Source organism: Hylobates moloch, unplaced genomic scaffold (genome assembly GCF_009828535.3).
Source record: "Hylobates moloch isolate HMO894 unplaced genomic scaffold, HMol_V3 SCAFFOLD_1, whole genome shotgun sequence".
Taxonomy (NCBI): domain Eukaryota; kingdom Metazoa; phylum Chordata; class Mammalia; order Primates; family Hylobatidae; genus Hylobates; species Hylobates moloch.
Genome location: NW_026652276.1, coordinates 85315902 through 85334751, shown reverse-complemented (window position 1 = coordinate 85334751; position 18850 = coordinate 85315902). Strand labels below are relative to the sequence as shown.

Below are 18850 nucleotides of genomic sequence, written 5' to 3'. Positions count from 1 at the left end.
GTGAATAACTTACATCTTACCTTCTCCCTGTGCCAAAGTCAGGAAGGAGGGAAGGAGAAAGGGGGGATGGGGTAAGGAGAAACAGAGAGAGTGAGATGGAGAGAATATGAATAAGAACGAGAACTAAAACACATTCTTCACCTCCAGAATTGAATCTTGGGAAAGAGTTCAAGCATAGCAGTTTCTCTTAAGCAGTAAGCTGATTTGGTAAAGGAGGAAATTTAGTTAAGATAGCAAAAATTAGAAAGCCTTTTCCCTACCTTGTTTGTACTTTGGAACATTTTACACAGCTGCCTTCTGTCTTGGGTTTCCCTTTTGATGTTACCAAATGTCCTGGAGATGAGTAGCTTGGTGATCAGCTTTCTTCTTTTTTCAGTTTTTCAGTAGTTGTCATGCTCTACCTCCTAGGTCCCCCAGTACATGTAAGTCTTAAACAACAAGAGAAGTATAAAATGAGACTTCTTTACAAATCCTTGACAATACTCAAGCATCATATTTCCAGAATCCTGCAAGGGTGACAATACTTTTGTAGGAGCAATCTTTAAAATAAATATTATGAAAGTCACCCCTGTTTGATAAGTTTTTAAAGTTTAAAAACAACATGTGTAATTAAGATTGTCTTTGTCATAGTCATAAGTAATTGAGAAGATTTATAGATGAAAAAATATATAAGCCATTAGTAAGTTCTAATTCATCTACCATTTCTAGGATATTCACTAAATATTAAGCAATAATGTAACTTTCTTTAATGCTGTTGACTTTTTCCTAATCTGGATTTTGGACATCAGTTATTATGAATTGTCAGAGATTATGGTAAGGAGCTCATAAATAAAATACCTCACTTCCAGAATTTTGTAATCCAAACTCACAAAGACACCTACTTTAAAAATTAATTAACTTTTTGTTACAGTATGTATTTTTTCTTTACCATCAATGAAGTAGTTACCATCTATCAAATCCAATAAATGTCGTCTGTAACGTTTTCTCTTTAAAGAGTATAGTTCTCAGCCATATCATCAAAAAATTTTTCTTTTGCCTCCTGAGGACTTAAGTCTTATAGTTTGGTGGAGGATGATTACTTAGTCTGAGACAGAGACAAATTTAATACTTTTCAAAGTCTGTGTTTATGTTAATAATTTAGTTCAGAAGAATTCTTAAAAATCAAAAATATAACTGCCTGTCACTTTTTTTAATTGGTTTTCATTTCTTTATATTGCAGTTATCAAATTCAGCCTGTGGCTCATTCCCAGCTCTTCTTTCTCTCCAGGTGAATCACATTGTTTTTGAAAACAATCAGCAATTATTATGCTTGGAAGGAAATTTTTCTCAAAAGATCCTGAAAGTAGCTGCCTGTGACCCAGTGAAGCCACATCAAAAGTGGAAATTTGAAAAATATTATGAAGCCTGAAGTGTAACTGATGTTTTTGTACAGTAAACCTATTAAATACTGTGAAAATAACACTGAACTTGGTAACTATATTTCTCAGCGGTAGTTTAAATTTTCAATTTTAATAGCATTTGAATGGAAGATTTTTTATAAATCACAATATTTGGAATACCAAAAGATAACTCAGGAAAACAGTCCAACATTGGACTGAAGTCCTTCTTCAGAACTGGGTGGCCTTTTGAATTGCCTGCTTTCCACCCTGTGCCAGACCTCATCCTGCAAATGTCCCTGTGAAAGCTAACAGGTAACCAGAAATGAAGACAGAAGGACTTGAGAAAGCATAAGGATATTCCCAATGACTATGTTTGATAATAATCAGCTCTTCTGGCCCACAAGTAGGAATGATCAATGAGAACCTAACTTAGTCCTTTATTTGGGTATTTTTTCATCAAATAAAAATTTCTTGAGTTCTTATGGCTAGAAGACCTCAGATGCCCACAGCTATCACGTTTGTGAAATCCCTCCAGACTACATGCATGCTTACCTAGCAGTTTGAAATAGTATTGATCTACTGCTGGTAACCCTGCTTGATGGCAGCATTTTGATCTAAATTACATAATGGTTTTTCCCAATCTGAATCAGTGGAAAAAAAATTAAGTGAGGAAGAAGAGGCCTTCAAATGCTTATTTAATTCTAGGTATGAACACTGTTTCAGCTCATTTTGTGCTTTTAAAACTACAATTTTAAAGATTTGTGATACCAATAGCTTCCTAGATTCATGTGGATTTTTTTTTAAAGGCAATGAAAAAAGGCTGGATTATAACACACTGTAGTAACCAAAAATGCATTTAAGCATTGAATGCACTCTAGTGCAGGGCCAAGTAAGAGGAGTTGAAATGAGTAAAGCAGAAATAAAGCTGCTGAAAGTTTCTTTTATATAAAAATAATAAAATACTACTTTAGATATAGTAGCATTCACTGGGATGAAATACGCTAAAAATGGGTTCTAAAATATTTCAAAGGGAAAATAAAGTGAAGGAAACATCATGAAAGGGGAAAGGAATGAGGTAAACAAGTCTTAGGAAGAGAGTTAAGAAAAAATTCCCTTGGACTCGGCCAAAGAAAGAAGGGGATCTAGTATCTCTATGAAGGAAAAAAGAGTAAAGCCCTCAGTGTGAACCCAGTGAAAACACTGACAAATTTGGGAAAAATTAAATACCGATTTCATCCAAATAAAGCGTCTAATCTTAAGCATACCAATACTTTGGCATACCAGAAGATGCCCTAGAAATCAGGATAGCCTTTGCATTCATTTTGGTAAGAAAACTGATGCTGAGAGGATAAATTACCTAAAAATCTTAAAAACCCAGGCAAGTTAGTTAAAGAATCAAGATTAGAATTCAGGCTTCCAGAGACAGGGCTCATTCTATTGCCTCAGGTCGCTGTCCTGAAGAAATCTGCTTCACAGAATTCCTTAGAAAGAGATACACAAATTTCTTTGCTGGGATTGGGTCCCTGGAGGACAACCATAATATATTCTTGTCAATATGTTTTTTCTTTTTTTAAATTTAAACCTTTGTTCAGTTGAGCTGATTGTGAAACTAGGTATCTTTCATTCTGACTCCTAGTTTAACATTTAATTTTAACTCCCAATGAGTTACATAAAAGCAGAACTATAACTAAGAATGGGAAAAAGAACTGTTTCTGCACATTTGTAACATATTTAAGATGTTTTCTTCAAATAATTGAAAACTGCAGATGAGTAAGAGAATGACTAGAAAATGAGATACAGTTATATGACACATAATGATGTTTTAGTCAACAATGAACCACATATTTGACATTGGTCCCAAAAGATTATATTAAAAATATGGTATCTTTACTGTGCTTTTCTATGTTTAGATATGTTTAGATACACAAATACTCACCATGATGTTACAATAGCCTACAGTGTTCAATACAGTAACATGCACAAGTTTGTAACCTAGGAGCAACAGGGATTCCATATAGCCTAGGTGTGTAGTAGGCTACCTACACCATCTAGGTTTGTGTAAGTACACTCTGATGTTCACACAATGATGAAATTGCCTAATGACACATTTCTCAGAATGTATTTGTGTTATTAAATGATGCATGCCTGTAATTCTTTTCAAAACAGAGCCATATGGGGCAAGGCGGGTAGGGGGAGGCAAGTCAGTTGTCAAAAGACTAATTGAGTTACTGACAAACTGAATATGCTAGGTGCCTCATGTAATTCTTCATGTAACTAAAAAATGCTGAGAGGTTTTTTCCCCCGGGTATATAGGCTCTCTTTTTATCCAAAAATAGTTTCACAAAGAAGTCAACTCTGTTCTGAAAAAAAAAAAAATGAATTGTGTTTTGAATACACTTATCTTTGGGTATATCAGCTAAAGGAAGTTGGATTTTTTTCCTTAACAGAAACTTCTGCAGTCCTCTCAGTTCATATCCTTTCTGACTTTACCTTGACAAACTTATTATATAAAGCTATAGTTAAATCTATATTGTCAATGTAACAAAGGACTGTTTTCAAACATCACAAATTTGTTCTTGGATAGAATTTTATACATTGCTTTTATCATATATTTGCTCAGTTACTCTAAGAAGCAAGGAACTGATCACTAGTTGGGAATCTATATGGGCCTAAACTTGAGTGTATTGATTTATTATTAAATCTACTACCAACATTTTCTTAAGCATAGCCTTCTAAATTTTTTCAGGAGATTAGAATAAAGGTATACATGCTACTCAGTCTTCTGGTACTTCTAGTGATAAACCTTTGGATGAGACACGTCCTAATCAGCACTGAATTCTTCAGTAGGAGGCTGTGTTATAGGAGCTACAGATTTTTCCCTGGATTAGCTTAGGTCATTGCCTTTTCTTTAAAAAAAAAAAAAAAAAAAAAAAAGTCTATGCATCTTGTTACCTTGAATACGAGGGTGGTCTTGATAATATTTGACAGCACTAACCAACTTACCAAGCCATCTAAGTGCTTCTGAGACTTCAGTTTGCACAATTTCTTTCTCCTTTTCAACAGTTACCCGGCGCTTCTGCCCTACTCGCATGTAAGCTGACACAGCTGTTGGTAAAACCGTGTTTCATCACCAGCATCAAATTTGCTTAATACTGATTGCTGACATCCCCTCAGCTGTCATTCACAGCAAACCACCATGTGCCATGATCACGATGTATTATTAGCTTCACCACACTAACTTGGAAACATTCTTTTAGATATTAAAACACCTTGCTTCTAGTATTAGTTTGGGATTGCAGAGGGGCAAAGATACCATTTACAGTGTATAGGAGTCCAATATTCCCAACCAACCTTGATTTCATGAATGGCTTGTAATTATTTCTAGCAGGCACTCATGCAATAGAATGAGGTTGAAACATGCCAGAGTACCATCTTTCTTTATTTTAACATCTCTGATTGAATTCCTATATTCAGAATACAAGAAAAAAATTTTACCAGCCAGGTGCAGTGGCTCACACCTGTAATCCTAGCACTTTAGGAGGCCAAGGTGGGTGGATCATGAGGTCAGGAGTTCAAGACCAGCCTGGGCAACATGGTGAAACCCCGTCTCTACTAAAAATACAAAAATTAGCTGGGCATGGTGGTGGGTGCCTGTAATCCCAACTACTTGGGAGGCTGAGGCAGGAGAATTGCTTGTACCCGGGAGATGGAGGTTGCAGTGAGCCGAGATTGCACCACTGCACTCCAGCCTAGACAACAGAGCAAGACTCCATCTCAAAAAATAATAATAATAATTTTTACCTCAGAAGAAAGCCCGAAAATCTTGGATGAAAAACAAAAAAATGACAGTGGGTGATGGGAAAAAAGAAAGGAACTAATTATCATTGAGTATGTGTAGGTACTATTTGTGTAGGCGCTGTATGTGTCCCATCTCACTGATGGGTACAACTCATGAAATGACTCTCATTCTCCCTGTTATATGAACAAGAAGGATAACTCCTATCTACAGATGAGGAATTTGGTAAATTGCCCAAGGTCATCCCACAAGTAAGAGATAAAGCCCAGCTTCCATTTTATCTGGCTCAAAAAAAAATTTCTCACTATACCATGCTGCTATATAATTAATTTTCTACTTTACATAGGGCTGTCATCTCAGGTGGGTGCATTTAAAAGTTTCTTGGTCTCAGATTACTGATGCCACAGTATTGACATGAGATTGAATTAAACTTCTTTGGCCTCTTTTGGATGTTGTATAAACAGAAAAAAGAAGCAAGGTCTCTCTCTCTGTGGTAACCAATTGATGTGTAGGTATAAACATGGCTACCCTCACACGTTTTGGTGTGATCTATCTCTTTGACTTCATGCAGAACCTATTCTTTTTCATCTCCTGGACCAAATGTGAAAGAAAGAAGTGGACATGTGGAGGATTCTTTCTCTGTGAATAATACTGAAAAAGCTCCATTTTCTGGGGAAATATCCATGGTTCATTGTCTCACGCCAAGAAAGAATTCAGGGCACAGACACACATGAGGAGTGGGTTTAGGAGTGGAAACTTTAATAGATAAAGAAGAGAGCGAGAAAGCTTCCTCATGTTGAGAAAGCCAGTTGCTCAAGAGAGGGTTTTCCGGGTTTGGGGCAAGATTTGATTGATTTCATACAGAGGCTTGAGGAGGCGGTGATTGATTTACATAGGGCCTGGGGATTGGTTTAACCAGGTGTAGTACTTACATAGCCAGTGAAAAGACTGGCCCTCCCACCCTAACCTTTTATTATGCAAATACAGCTTGTACCTGGCTGTCACCATGACATTTGCACACGTGGCTTCACTTCACCGGCGCCATGACACCCGCACACCTGGTGACAAGGAGAAGGGAGCAGGAATCGCCATATTGAATGTGCCTGGCTTCCAGGTACAGCTGCTAGCTTTACATATGCGAGCCTCTAGCTTGCATATCTATACTTGCAACTTGACTTTTCAGGCTGCTTTTTGTTAGAAAATAAATGGCTTGGGGGCTGCTTTTTATTAAAGGAAAAATCCACCGAGAACTATTTTACCCTTTCTAATGGCCTAAAATAAATTTTTAATGACTCCTGTATTAATATTACCAACTCTTGATCCCTCCAACCTTTAATCTAAAGCTAGCAGATTGCTCATCTTGAACAGATATAAAAAGTTAAAAAGTTAGAGTCCTTTAAAACACAAACCATGACTTTTTATTTCTACTCATTGTGTAGATTGTCACTACTGTGCTTTTGCAACAACTTTTGCATGGGTTACTAAATAGTTGCTACAAGACAAAATGCCTTACAATTAGAAAAAAAAATTAACCAGAGATATTGTACAAAATATTTATTTTTTGACAGTTTTGAATAAGCCATATAAAGTATTATATATCCCTAATGAGGCTTAATGGGTGGTATTTCAGGTGTTGGTGGTGTCTGTATCTCAAAGAAAGAAAAAAAATAACATCACACTAAACAGATTTAATGCCTCTGTTTTCAACCTAATGGAACAATAGTTATCATTTCAATTAGAGTCCCTTTGCAAGTTATGTGAATCTTTGCTTTGTAAAAACACAAACAAAACACAAGGGAAAATTCTCATTTTCCAGCAAATACAGCAACTTCTAATATGCTGTTTCTAATAATGAGTCGCCATCAAATAAGTAATAAATAATTTCTTCGAAAACAAGAGCTTTCTCTTTTATTATTGATTGACAGATATTTACCAGTTTAAGGATATTGGTCATAAGTATCTATATAATAAACCCTTTATATTAGATGTTAAATTAAAATTTTTCATAGCATGAATAGATTTTTAGGTGACCATTCAAAAACATAGCAATTTTTGAAAATATACTGTATGTGTATATATATATATATGTATCTATATATTTTTTGATGCTTTGATCTGGAAGAAAGAAATATCAAGAGTTTCTACTCACAACATAAAGAAAATAAAATGTTTTTGGATATTTTTAACTCTTTCAGGTGTATAGCTTTGTCTGCATCTGGCCTTCTGCACAAAAGTATCTCAAGTGAACTTACATTCTGGATACCATTTTCCAAACTTGAAGGAGTAATCAAGTTCTTAATTATCAGGGTGCTTGTTATTTAGTTGAAGATTACACATATGTCTTCTGCTTCAAACAACTACCCCAAATTTGCTAGTTTTATACATATTGGCTTAAAAACAAGAGAAGCCAAAGATTAAGTGAATTGTGTTAAGGATTGCCTGAAAACATTTGCTAAGGGGAGAATAAAACTAAAACTGTGGAGTATAAAGGATGTTGGAATTAAACATTTTTAAGTACTTTTTTTCTGCATCTGATCAACTGAAGTTATTATAAAGAAGGAATCAAGTATGTAACTTTAAATTCTAGGTAAACATCCAAATTACTTTCTAAATTCATTTCCAAAATTCTCCTGTGCTGGCAGTTAGCTACTAGAGATCATCATTTGATTTTGTAGTTTGCCATGAACTCATGAGTGAGTTCAGCTGCTTACTACTACCCATGTCATTGTGTTTGTATTGATTGTCTGGCTCAGTTATCTCATGTTCTTCGTGAACTATATACACATTTTCATTGTCTTTAAACAATACTGAGTTTTGAAGTTAAGTAGAATATTGTAGAGGTTATCAGAAACCCACATTCGTTGTGGTGTGTTTCTGTCTGATATTTCAATATTGGCAAATATAGTTTTTGACATTGCATTTTACAATCCTATTGTTTTTTAGAGTGATGAAAGTTCAAGTTTTAAGAGAAGTGGTTGCCTTTCTCATACTGTCAAACATATTTCTTCTTTATTATACTCTGGTGCTTTATCCTTCTCTATAATTTTCTATTATTACTTATTTTAAATGTTTTCCCTATCACATTGAAAAACTTAAATGTCCATTCTCCATTTGAAAATGTGCCAAAAGTACTATCTCATGTAAATATGCAGAAACAATTACTATGAAAATGTCAGCATAGTTTAAATGTATTACTTTGATGATTACAGAGATTTTTTCAAGTTGTTCATGTTAAGATGCATCTTAAACAGTATCTCAGTTCCTTAAAAAATAATAAAAATTTTTCATGTATATTACATGTCTACCTACCAGAAATCCTTTTTACAATTTTATATACAATCATTTTAAGACCTTTTTGAAATAAATAATGCAAATGAATTAAAATAAAGTGTTCTCTTGATTTCTGAAGAGGCATTCATTATCTTAGGAGCTGCTGATATACAAGGATTCTTTCTAAAGTTTAAAAGGCAGCTAAAGAAAATAAAGTCTAGAAACCAGAAATAATGACACAAACTTTTATTGAAAGTAAGTCAGACACAGCAGTTCTTTATTTAAATTGTGGATAGATTGGTAGGTATGGGGAGAGAGAGATGCTAGCAAATTCTGTGCCTTCAATGTAGCATTATATGAAAGGTAGGTTTTATATTGGCAGAGAAATAGAGCTATTATTCGTTTCTGTTCATCTAGCAACAAAGGAAAACAAAAAGTCATGTAAGAAATACCAGCATTTGCACAATAAATTAATTCTCCCTCTTCCCTGGTACCAGAGTCCTTACCACCCCTGAACTTTGAATTACAAAAGCTCAAGTAAACCTTCATGTGTAGCTACCAGTTTGTGTTCTTAATCATGTTCTCCCTGAGTTTCAAATATGTTAAAAATCCCCCACGCAATCTGAATCAGACCTTTGTCTTTCCTAGATTACAAAGACTCAAATAGCCAACCATCACCATTATGTTACCTGAGGTCACTTAACTCTGCGGCTTTCAACTCTGTGGCTTTCATGTAAGATGGCGGTATAGGGCCATGGACACCAATGCCAAAGAATAGTTTCAGGGTTTTTTTGCAAAAACATCGTGTCATCCATGAACATGAAGCATTTACCAACTAAACATACCTTAAAATAGTTTCTGTTGACTAAATCTTTCATAGTTCATTCATTATCTGGTGAGAGCACAGAGCTAAGAGGACCAGCGTTAGCATATATTAGAGTCCCTTAAGAGCTACTTTGTCGTGCCACATAACCATAGGTCACCCACCTCTAGTTCTACAGGAATCCATCATCTCTGTTGGAATAACTGAAAATACAGGCTCTTGATGGTAGGTTAAAATCACGGTCCTGTTATGTGATAGATAACACAACACTGTGTTTTGAAGTTAAGTCAAAAATTGTAGGGGTTATCAGTAACCCAGAAAAGAAAACAGGTTGTCCATGTAGAAAGATTAGAGGATCTAAATTAAACTGGAAATTGTCCTATTGCATCAATCTTCTCCCTAACTTTATCAATAAAGACCTGATTTCCCTCACTTTATTCTGGAAACGGACATCGTAACACATGAAATCTATAGGTTATATAGAATGAGGGTAACAGAACTTTTATGTTATCTGTTTGAAAGAATAAAAGAGTACTGTAATCCTGAATTCAAATTGGAGTCTTGTAAACAACTAAATAATAGTATGTGATACTATGGAAATATGATATATGACCCAGAAGGATTAAAGAAGTTGTCATTAGAATATGTGGGATTTATGTTACACATAAATAAGCAGTCATCTAAGAGGACTAACCCGGAGTTTTTAACAAAATGAAAAAGAAATAAACAAAGGGTTGAATAGTACAATGAAGACTGTATTACAGTCAGACAATAAGGAATTGTCTTTTTATTTGCAGGGCAAAACAAAATCTTTATCTGTGGTGATAGAAAGTTCAGGGTAATATATATGGAAGCATGAAATGAAAAATTGTGGAACAAACTATCTAAGAATATAAATATAGTCTCTCTTTTCATAAATATTCAATACGTTATTTGACACATTGGTTTGAGTGAAGCTCCGCAAGTACAATTTTAAGCATCTTGATTTGGGCTGAGGTCCAGTAAATTATATATTCCCAACAACTATCAGAGCTCTCTCACTAAAAATACATGCTCACGCTCTACTTTGAAAATATTCTAAGATAATTATTTCCATTTTCATAGTAACTAGTACAGTTATGACTAGCGTTGTCTCAGGTTTCTAAGGAAAGAAAATTATTCTGAGATACTGTTAATAAGAGAAAATGTGGTAATAGAGAGGGGCATTTTCTTAAAATTGTGCTAAAGCTGTCATTTTTATTTTTAATGACTTTAACTGTGCTAGACAAGATTTTATTTTCAGCCACAGAAATAAAACTATCCAACATAACTCTTTAGTCTGCTGCCCACCAATCTTCTAGCCCCGCCCAGTGTCAACCTCACAATGGGTTTAATTCAGTTTGAAAGCATAAAGGCAACATTTAGCAAACAGAATTATCCTGACTGACAATTGCTCATCTCCCTCTGTGAGAAGATTCAGTGAATGGTAACACCTAGGAAGGAGGGCTATAGAATTTTTTCTCTGTAGATGCCAACAAAAGCCACTTAAAATATTGTTTGGTGATAATAGAAAAGGCGTGGAATTTTGGAAGGCTTATTGCCAGAGTCTGTAAAACCAAGTTTAAAAGTAAGACAGGTTTTAATACCAGACTTTCCATCACTCCAATGTACAGGAAGAAAGATACCGAAAGAAATACCGGAATCATTTCAAATAGTCCCCTCAAATAGTCTCATTTGATGACTACCTTTCCAAGCATTGCTACATTTATAGCCAAATTATGCCAGATTCCCCCAGGGGACTGACTGCTTAGTTCTTATCACACAATGCTATATTAGTGAAGTTTTAAAAGACAAACGCCCAAGAATTTATTTAAAGTTTTTTGATTTGAGGTTATCAGACTGAATTTTATCTAGGGTTATTTCCACATTATTCTACAGTGAAAAAGAGAGTCAACTTCCACCTCCCTCCAAGTGATAACTCAAATAAGGCATAGAAATATGCACCCTGGGACAATAGAATTAGCTTTTCCTTTAGTGGGCATGAGAATTTCTCAGTTCCAGTTAGTTTATAAATGCATCATAGACTCGAATTCATCAATTCTTTGCTTGGTATTTCCCTTTCTGATTTTCCGATAGGATATTGTATTGTATCTGGAATAAGCATTTCTGGAGATATCACTCTTCTTCCCTAAGGTTGGCTGCTCATCAGGTGTCACAGCTTGGGAACTGGCACTGCTCAGTGGGGAGTCCTCACTTGCATCACCTTCCTCTTTAAATTGAGAAAACTCTTCATGTTTTTTCTTAAATTCTATCACTCGAACTTCATCTTCATCATCATTGCAATTATTATCATCATCATCATCAATTTCTTCATCCCAAACCTTCTGCTCCTCATCATGTTTAGAATGTAACATGTCAGCTTGGCTAGGTTTTCGAAATCCCAGCCATTCAATTTCAGCTGCCTGGTGACCTTTGTTCTTCCTGTCCTCATCTTCTTCGTCTTCGAGAGGTTGCTCAGCAATCCTCTCCTTCTGTCTTCTTATTTCCTGGTTACTGCCACTCAGAGGAATCTTCTCCCACTGACGCCCTGTAGCAAAATCAATTGGTAGTTGAGATGTGTAGAGATTCCAAAATACCCAGCTATTAGTCTGTTATTCTCCAAATAATTTTTCTTGCTAATCACTTCCCAACACGTGTTTTATGGGATATGATTCTGTGGTTTACCAATACGTTTTGCACAAATAGGCTACACAGCCAAATTAATTTCGAAAACACTGAATTAAATACAGTTAAATAAGCATCTTCAGACTTTTTACAAGCCTTTGAAATGCTAATGAGTATTGTAAATCTGTAAGAAAGTCAACAACCTAACTTCATTTGTCTATGGAACTCTGTTGTGGACTACCGTATTTAGTGAGACTGGTATTCCCTGAGACACACTTAAAAAAAAAAAATTCTTGTCTAGCCAGTCACAACTGGATATGTGCACATGTAAAATGAAATGTTTGGACTTATCTCTTTCTCACACATACACACACACACGCACAAACACACACACACACACTCACACCTCAAGGAAAATTAGAAAAATATTTCGGAAAGAAAAAAATCCTCGTTTCCAATACTGAAAATGATGACTGTCCATGTCTGGTCACTTTTCAAACAGCTAGATCATACCAGCATACCCTCAACAATATTTATTGAACATGGTAAGAATTAATTATGAGGAAGCTGAGGTTGTTCTCTGAGCCTTCACCCCTGCAAGGCTTCTGTGGGAAGTTTCAGTCTGTGGTGTACACAACTCAGAAATCTGTCTGGGTTACACCCCTTGTCAGGCCCGAGTTCACCATTTTCTTTTGACACCATGAGTCTATAAGTAAGGCGAGAGGCAATGTTCCTCTTTGTCTTTCTCCTCCACAATATTCTACTCTCTCTGAAAGATGTTCACAAGTCCATTTTCATCCAAAGTGTTTAGTTCTCTTTTTATTTTTTTGTTCTTTTCTCACTCTAGGGAATACATAGTAAACTTACAGAGACAGAAGTAAAGATGGGTGATCACCCTAATTTGTTACACACAACTGCTATCAGGCCCTAGTGTCCTGCCAATGTTCCTAATATTATCCATAAATACACATTAGAATGTTTGCCATAATCTTATGCTTTGTTTTGTTTTATTTTGTTTTCCACAAGAACCAAAGTAAGTGATATTTTGTTTATATTCATGACTCAGCCATGAGATTGTGACATACAAAATTATTCCTTGAATTTAAATTATAGTTTTTCCTCAATATTTTTAGCATCTTTATATGTTTTAATCCAGTAACATTCTTTTTGAAGATTTTATAGCTGTTGCCACTGTGAAGATAAAAGACACCAAAATCTGTGCCTCTATTCTGGAGGAAAAACATACTCCATCAAAGAGGAAAGGATTCATTGAGGGAAAACTTAACCAGGAAGACCATCAAGCTGAAAACTACAGCCAGCTTTCATTCTCCATTTGATGAAAATGAAAGATCTAGACAACTGTTATCTGCAATAGACTCCTGATCAAACATTTGAAAGGGGCTCTAGATGACAGAAGGTTGAGATTCTGCCTCTGAGAGCTTGTTACATTGGAAGCAGAAAAATTAGGGCAAAGAGGTTATTTAGTTCATATTGTGGAGTCTTAAGTCTTACAAATTATCTCTGGTAATGTGACAGCTTGACATTGGCTATTGCTTGCTACATAGTTCCTTAAGTGTTGATACATTGCTAAGCAGACATAGTATGAGAGGTGTTCAGGCAAAGGGAGCAGATGTAGGAAATAGCCAATCACATTCCTGTCCTCGACATCTACTATTTTATGTGATGTTCTAATATTTCAGCCAATACTCTCTTCAATATTTTGCCTGTTAAAGTCCTAACAAAGCTAAATTGGTTAGGTTTAGCAAGCTGACTTCAATTTGACATAAGATGTGTATGGCTGCAAGAGAGGAAAGAAATGATTAATTAATAGATTTTATCCTACACTTTATTTGGAAACTGTTTAAATGTAGGTGTCTTAGAAAAATCTAAAGGATTTTGTGTCTCTTAGTCTATTAAGTTTATTTAAAATTTAACATAATCACATCAATGTTCCTTTTATTCTTCCATTTTCTTAAAGAATACAATTAAAACTAACTATCACCCTGTCTTTCTTTGACATCAAATAGTTAACAATTTTGTACTTACATTAGAGGCCTACAAAGTAAATCATTTCATGAGATTACTTTAAACTGTATGTTGGCCGGGCGCAGTGGCTCATGCCTGTAACCCCAGCACTTTGGGAGGCCGAGGCGGTTGGATCAACTGAGGTCAGGAGTTCAAGTCCAGCCTGGCCAACATGGTGAAACTCCGTCTCTACTAAAAATACACACACACACACACACACACACACACACTCAGAATAGCTGGGTGTGGTGGCGGGCACCTGTAATCCCAGTTACTCAGGAAGCTGAGGCAGGAGAATCACTTGAACCCGGGAGGCGGAGGTTACGGTGAGCCGGGATTGCACCATTGCACTCCAGCCTGGGCAATAAGAGTGAAACTCCGTCTCAAAAAGAAAAAAAAAAACAAAACTGTATGTTAATTGTAGACTTTTAAGAAAGACACACTTTTGAAACAAGGTGCACACACAGATTTGGACACACCAAATCAAAAAGTAGGGTTGACTCAGTGGACTAACTTAAAAGATAGACATCACGTTGGTATGCCAATCAGCTATGCCAATCCATGCAGCCTCAGCCTTGAACAGTCTGGAATGCTTTATAAGGTGGAACCCACAGATAAGTTAAGACTCTCTTATCTGCCTACAGCAGCTTTGAAAATTTGAAGTCATTGCCTGGATTGCTTTGTCAACAACACACTCATGCAACATTTCATGGAAAAACTGTCATCCATATTCAGTCAAACAATTTCTGTGTACAAAACTGTAGTTCTTGTTACCTTCTCTGAATGTCATTTCATCAGCACTAGTTTCTTGCAGAGAAAGATCTGTGATAGCCTTATGAACAATAAAGAGTTTCTCTTCTGGGTTTTCTAGAAAAGAAATATGAAATCAGTATTTTAACATTTAAAATATTTATTGTTCAACAGTTAATAAGTTATCAATTTAAACTCTAGGTAGATGTCTTTAATTTTAAATCTGATCACTAAAAATTACCATTTGACTCTTCAGATTCATTCTTTATCAATTCAATTTGTTTACGTAATGATCACTTTATTGATTGGTAATCTCTCCTTTAATATTTATATAAGATATACATATATCTATAAGATACAGAACCATAAATTCAGAGAACTTCAGTTATATTTAGAAGGAAATTTTAAAATTTTGAACTCTCTTCGTTCAAATAATATAGGGCTGTCCATAATAATAATAAATAACAGTAGTTAATATTTAGCCAATACTTACCCTACACTTGTAGGTATTATTATTATTCTGCCTTCTTCTAGTGAAAAAACTCAGGCTTCGGGAGACAGAAAGTTGTCTGGGGTCACAGCTGTCAAATAGACCAGCCTGGATTTCACCAGAGTCAGAGGTTTAGTCCTTATACTATGCGTAGTAGAATAAAGGGCTACATTTTTGGGGTGTCCAGCTCATTCCAATAACAGTTTATCAAAAAAATCCAGGGTAAATTTATAAGTCAAAACAAGAAAATTAAGAAGGGAAACACTTTACCTTTTAGAATTTTCTCCTCCATGGATGAGTTGAGCAGCATGTTCCCTTGTAATTTTCTTCTTTCCTCCTGGCTTCCTTTGGTGGGTGCACCTTCCAGACTGGGTCCTACTCTGTAGTGTGGCAGGGGGCTGTCCACATCAGTCAATTCCTCACTGATTTTAGTGATTGGTTGTTGACCATTTTCAGGTGGTTTATCCCCATTACACTCAGCCCGGGTAAATGTAGCTGGAGCATCTGTCATGATGTGCAGTTGAATCCGATCTGGAGAGAGAGCTTTAGGGAAACTGAGTGAGTAGATCCTTGATAAGATACCTGCTCTTGCCTTCAAGTCCTATAGTTCCAACCCCTACTCTAAGAGCACAAATTATTCACTTTAGTACATCATAACAAGGTTCTTTTCCTAAAAGTATCCAGACAGAGATTAGAGCAAAAGCAAGAGGATTTGTCAGATCTGCCGGGAGCCATGAGCAAGAATCCAGCCAATCACCACCTTCTTTGTTGCTTGCCAGTCCCCTGGCAGAGTTAAAGGCATCCCTTTGATTTACATAAACAAACAATCTGAAGCAATCAGGCTTTTGTGTTGGCATGTAGAGAGGGACTTTCAGCTTGTCAGTCCCCCTCTGGGAACAGAGATTTTTGTCCCTTTTCATAATGGCCCATTGTAATTTTCCCTGTAACAGGAGCCACAATTGTCCCACAGCTTTAATCCAGAGAGAATGACCACCTTGAGGCATATTAGTTCTGTGTAACCAGCTTAACATTTCCAAACAGATTTTGTTCAAGTAAAACCTCAGCTATTTTGTAAAGGACAATGGCATTGTTTCTTATTTATTAAAAAATAAAACAGCTTATCAAAAAAACCTATAAACAGGACAACTTTACTGTAAATGCTTCTGGCGGCAGATTTCATGGTGTGCTTTCAGCAGGCTGGAGAAGGGACCTATGAAAAAAATTCTACCAACTTGCTAATACCAAAAGTTTTATAATTTCAGAGTAATTTACTTAGTCTATAACTTCTTATCCTCTAGTCTAAGGCCGCTGAAGCCCAACCGATCTTTTAAAACCCTAATAAAATTACCGCCATGAAGTTTTCTCCTCCCCTAATCAGAATTACAATCCTCTCTATTCCGTACTGATATTACACAATGCTGGTAAAATGTAGAGGACCAATGCAATCTGCCCTTGGGAGAAACAGGTGATTATGTTAAATGACTGCTACTGACCACCCCTTCCTTTTTAAGTCTTTTTCTTTTTTGGATTTCTCATACTACAAAATGGTTCCATAGCCTTTGCCCACACAGCTCCTATGTGAAATGCCCTTCTCTTCCTCAAGCCCAAGCCCCTGGGCTAACCAGCTTCCCTAAGTTCTGTTTTTAAGCTTAAATATCATCTCTTTAACTACACTATCTCTAACCCACAGGATTAGGACAGGACTCTGTTACACATTGTCTTTGCCCTTCAGAGTATTCTTCATGGTTGTAACTAAAGAAGCAACTGCACAATTATCTCTGTAATGTCTGTTTCACCAACTACAATCTAAGCTTCATCTAGCCAGGGGCCATTTTAACTTGCTTACATGTGTCCCCAGCACTTAGCATCTGGCTTGAAATAGGAGCACGCAATAAAAATAATTATTTATATATATATATACACACACACAAATAATTATATATATACATACATAACAAGAATTATATATTATATATAATATATATAATAAATTTTATCCCCAAGAGAATAAATTTCAGATCATTTTTAAAGAGAAGAAGAATAGGTATTGAAGAGTTGTAGTAAGCATATCACCTTTAAAACTGTGTCTAGGGCTGAGCCCATTCGGGTCTATATCAGGGACAACACCTCACTCTTGTATAATCCCCTCTCCCTTGTCCTTGGAAGACATCTCTAATAGATCCTAGATCTCCCTCCTTCGTTCTTCCTCCAGCTGTTCTCTAGTCAGCACACTAATTCTATGTTTGTTTGATTGTTTAACTGTTTTAACAAACACTCATATCACACTTATTATGTGCAAGCTACTGTCCTAATTGACTCATAAATAGTAATACACTTAATCTTCATAACAGTCTGCTGAGGTAGGTGCTGTTGTTATCTCCATTTTATAGACTAGAAAAATGAAGTGCAGAGAGATTAAGGAGCTCAGCTAGTAAGGTCACAGAGCCAGCAAGCCTACTGATGAGAGTTTGCAGCACAGATGAAGCTAAGCGCCATCCCTGGCCTGTGTGCAGATGTTTCCTTGGGCCAGAGATCCCACAGGGTTCGGCATTAGCACCTTGGCAGTAGAGACAGTTGTGGCCAGGAGAGGGCAGCAGAGAGCCTAAGGCAGTCTCAAGACCTGCCCCAGAGACACACTACAGCTGCTGAGGATCGTGTTCCGGAAGTGTCCTCCCAAGAAATTCAACTACAAGCTTACTGTTGAGAAAATACCGAGTGGAATCATATGGGAGGATGCAGAAACTAAGACCAAGCTTAGGAACAAACGGGGACATACTAGATTGTGAGATCCTTAGGGCAGGAAGTGGCACTAATTCAACCAAATACCCCGCAATAAACACAGAAGTATAGAAATACATTAGCTCCAAAGGACACGCCTCCAACCACTCCGTTCCCTCGGGGCTGCCAAGTACCTCAATCCAGGGACATAGCAAAGCTGAGAGAGTTCAGATTCATTGTCTCTCCTACACCTAGATTTCTATGACCCCATGGCAACAGGTACCTCATACCTATAGCCTAGCTTTTATGGGAATTCGTGTCTTTATTTTTGGATTGCCTTCTTTCTAAAACCATGCTCTGACATTTTTTATGGCCTTAAAATTATTTCAGATTTGGAAAGATAGAGAAATGATCCAGAGTTCTGTCATCCTTGGCTAACCATGTGTTTACATTTATTTAAAAAACATGCTTTTATGCTGCCCTAGGGAATAATGGAGTTCGGGTAAATGGTTTGTAACGTGTATTATTTTTTCCTACAAGTAGACGGCAACATGAGACACATTTAGCAACAAGATGAGTCTATCTAACTACTAGATAAAACATAGGCGATTTTGTTCATAAAGAGGTAAGTTGTCCCCCATTATTTGTAACAACCTATAACTTAGAAAGTCTGTTAGAATTTGCACTATCATCCTTACTTCAAATACAATTGCAGAATGTTCACTGTATGAAACATGACTGTTTTATTTTATGTAGTTTACTGGATCTTGTGGCTTTTTCCTTAGAAGAATTTCTCTCTTGTCACCTAGGCTGGAGTACAGTGGCACAATCTCGGCTCACTGCAACCTCTGCCTCCCAGGTTCAAGAGATTCTCCTGCCTCAGCCTCCTGAGTAGCTGGGATTACAGGCATGCGCCACAATTTTTGTATTTTTAGTAGCAGGGGGGTTTCTCCATG

At 36.3% G+C, this 18850-nt stretch overlaps 2 protein-coding genes across 2 annotated transcripts in view; one reads left to right on the top strand and one right to left on the bottom strand.

Annotated features, from left to right (window-relative positions):
* GALNT5 (polypeptide N-acetylgalactosaminyltransferase 5) overlaps window positions 1-8559 on the top strand; it is a 66903-nt gene extending 58344 nt beyond the window's left edge. The window contains exon 10 of the mRNA XM_032753391.2: window positions 1268-8559. Within this exon, the coding sequence (XP_032609282.1) occupies window positions 1268-1408 (141 nt within the window). The 3' untranslated portion in view covers window positions 1409-8559. The remainder of the gene's footprint in view (window positions 1-1267) is intronic.
* A 135-nt stretch (window positions 8560-8694) lies between these two features.
* Window positions 8695-15935, bottom strand: ERMN (ermin). The gene is made up of 3 exons (XM_032755665.2): window positions 15447-15935; window positions 14711-14803; window positions 8695-11834 (listed from the first exon to the last, which is right to left on the bottom strand). Exons 1-3 carry the CDS (start codon window positions 15685-15687, stop codon window positions 11314-11316), a joined length of 855 nt encoding a protein of 284 aa, XP_032611556.1. The 5' UTR covers window positions 15688-15935; the 3' UTR covers window positions 8695-11313.
* Between the last annotated feature and the right edge of the window lie 2915 nt (window positions 15936-18850).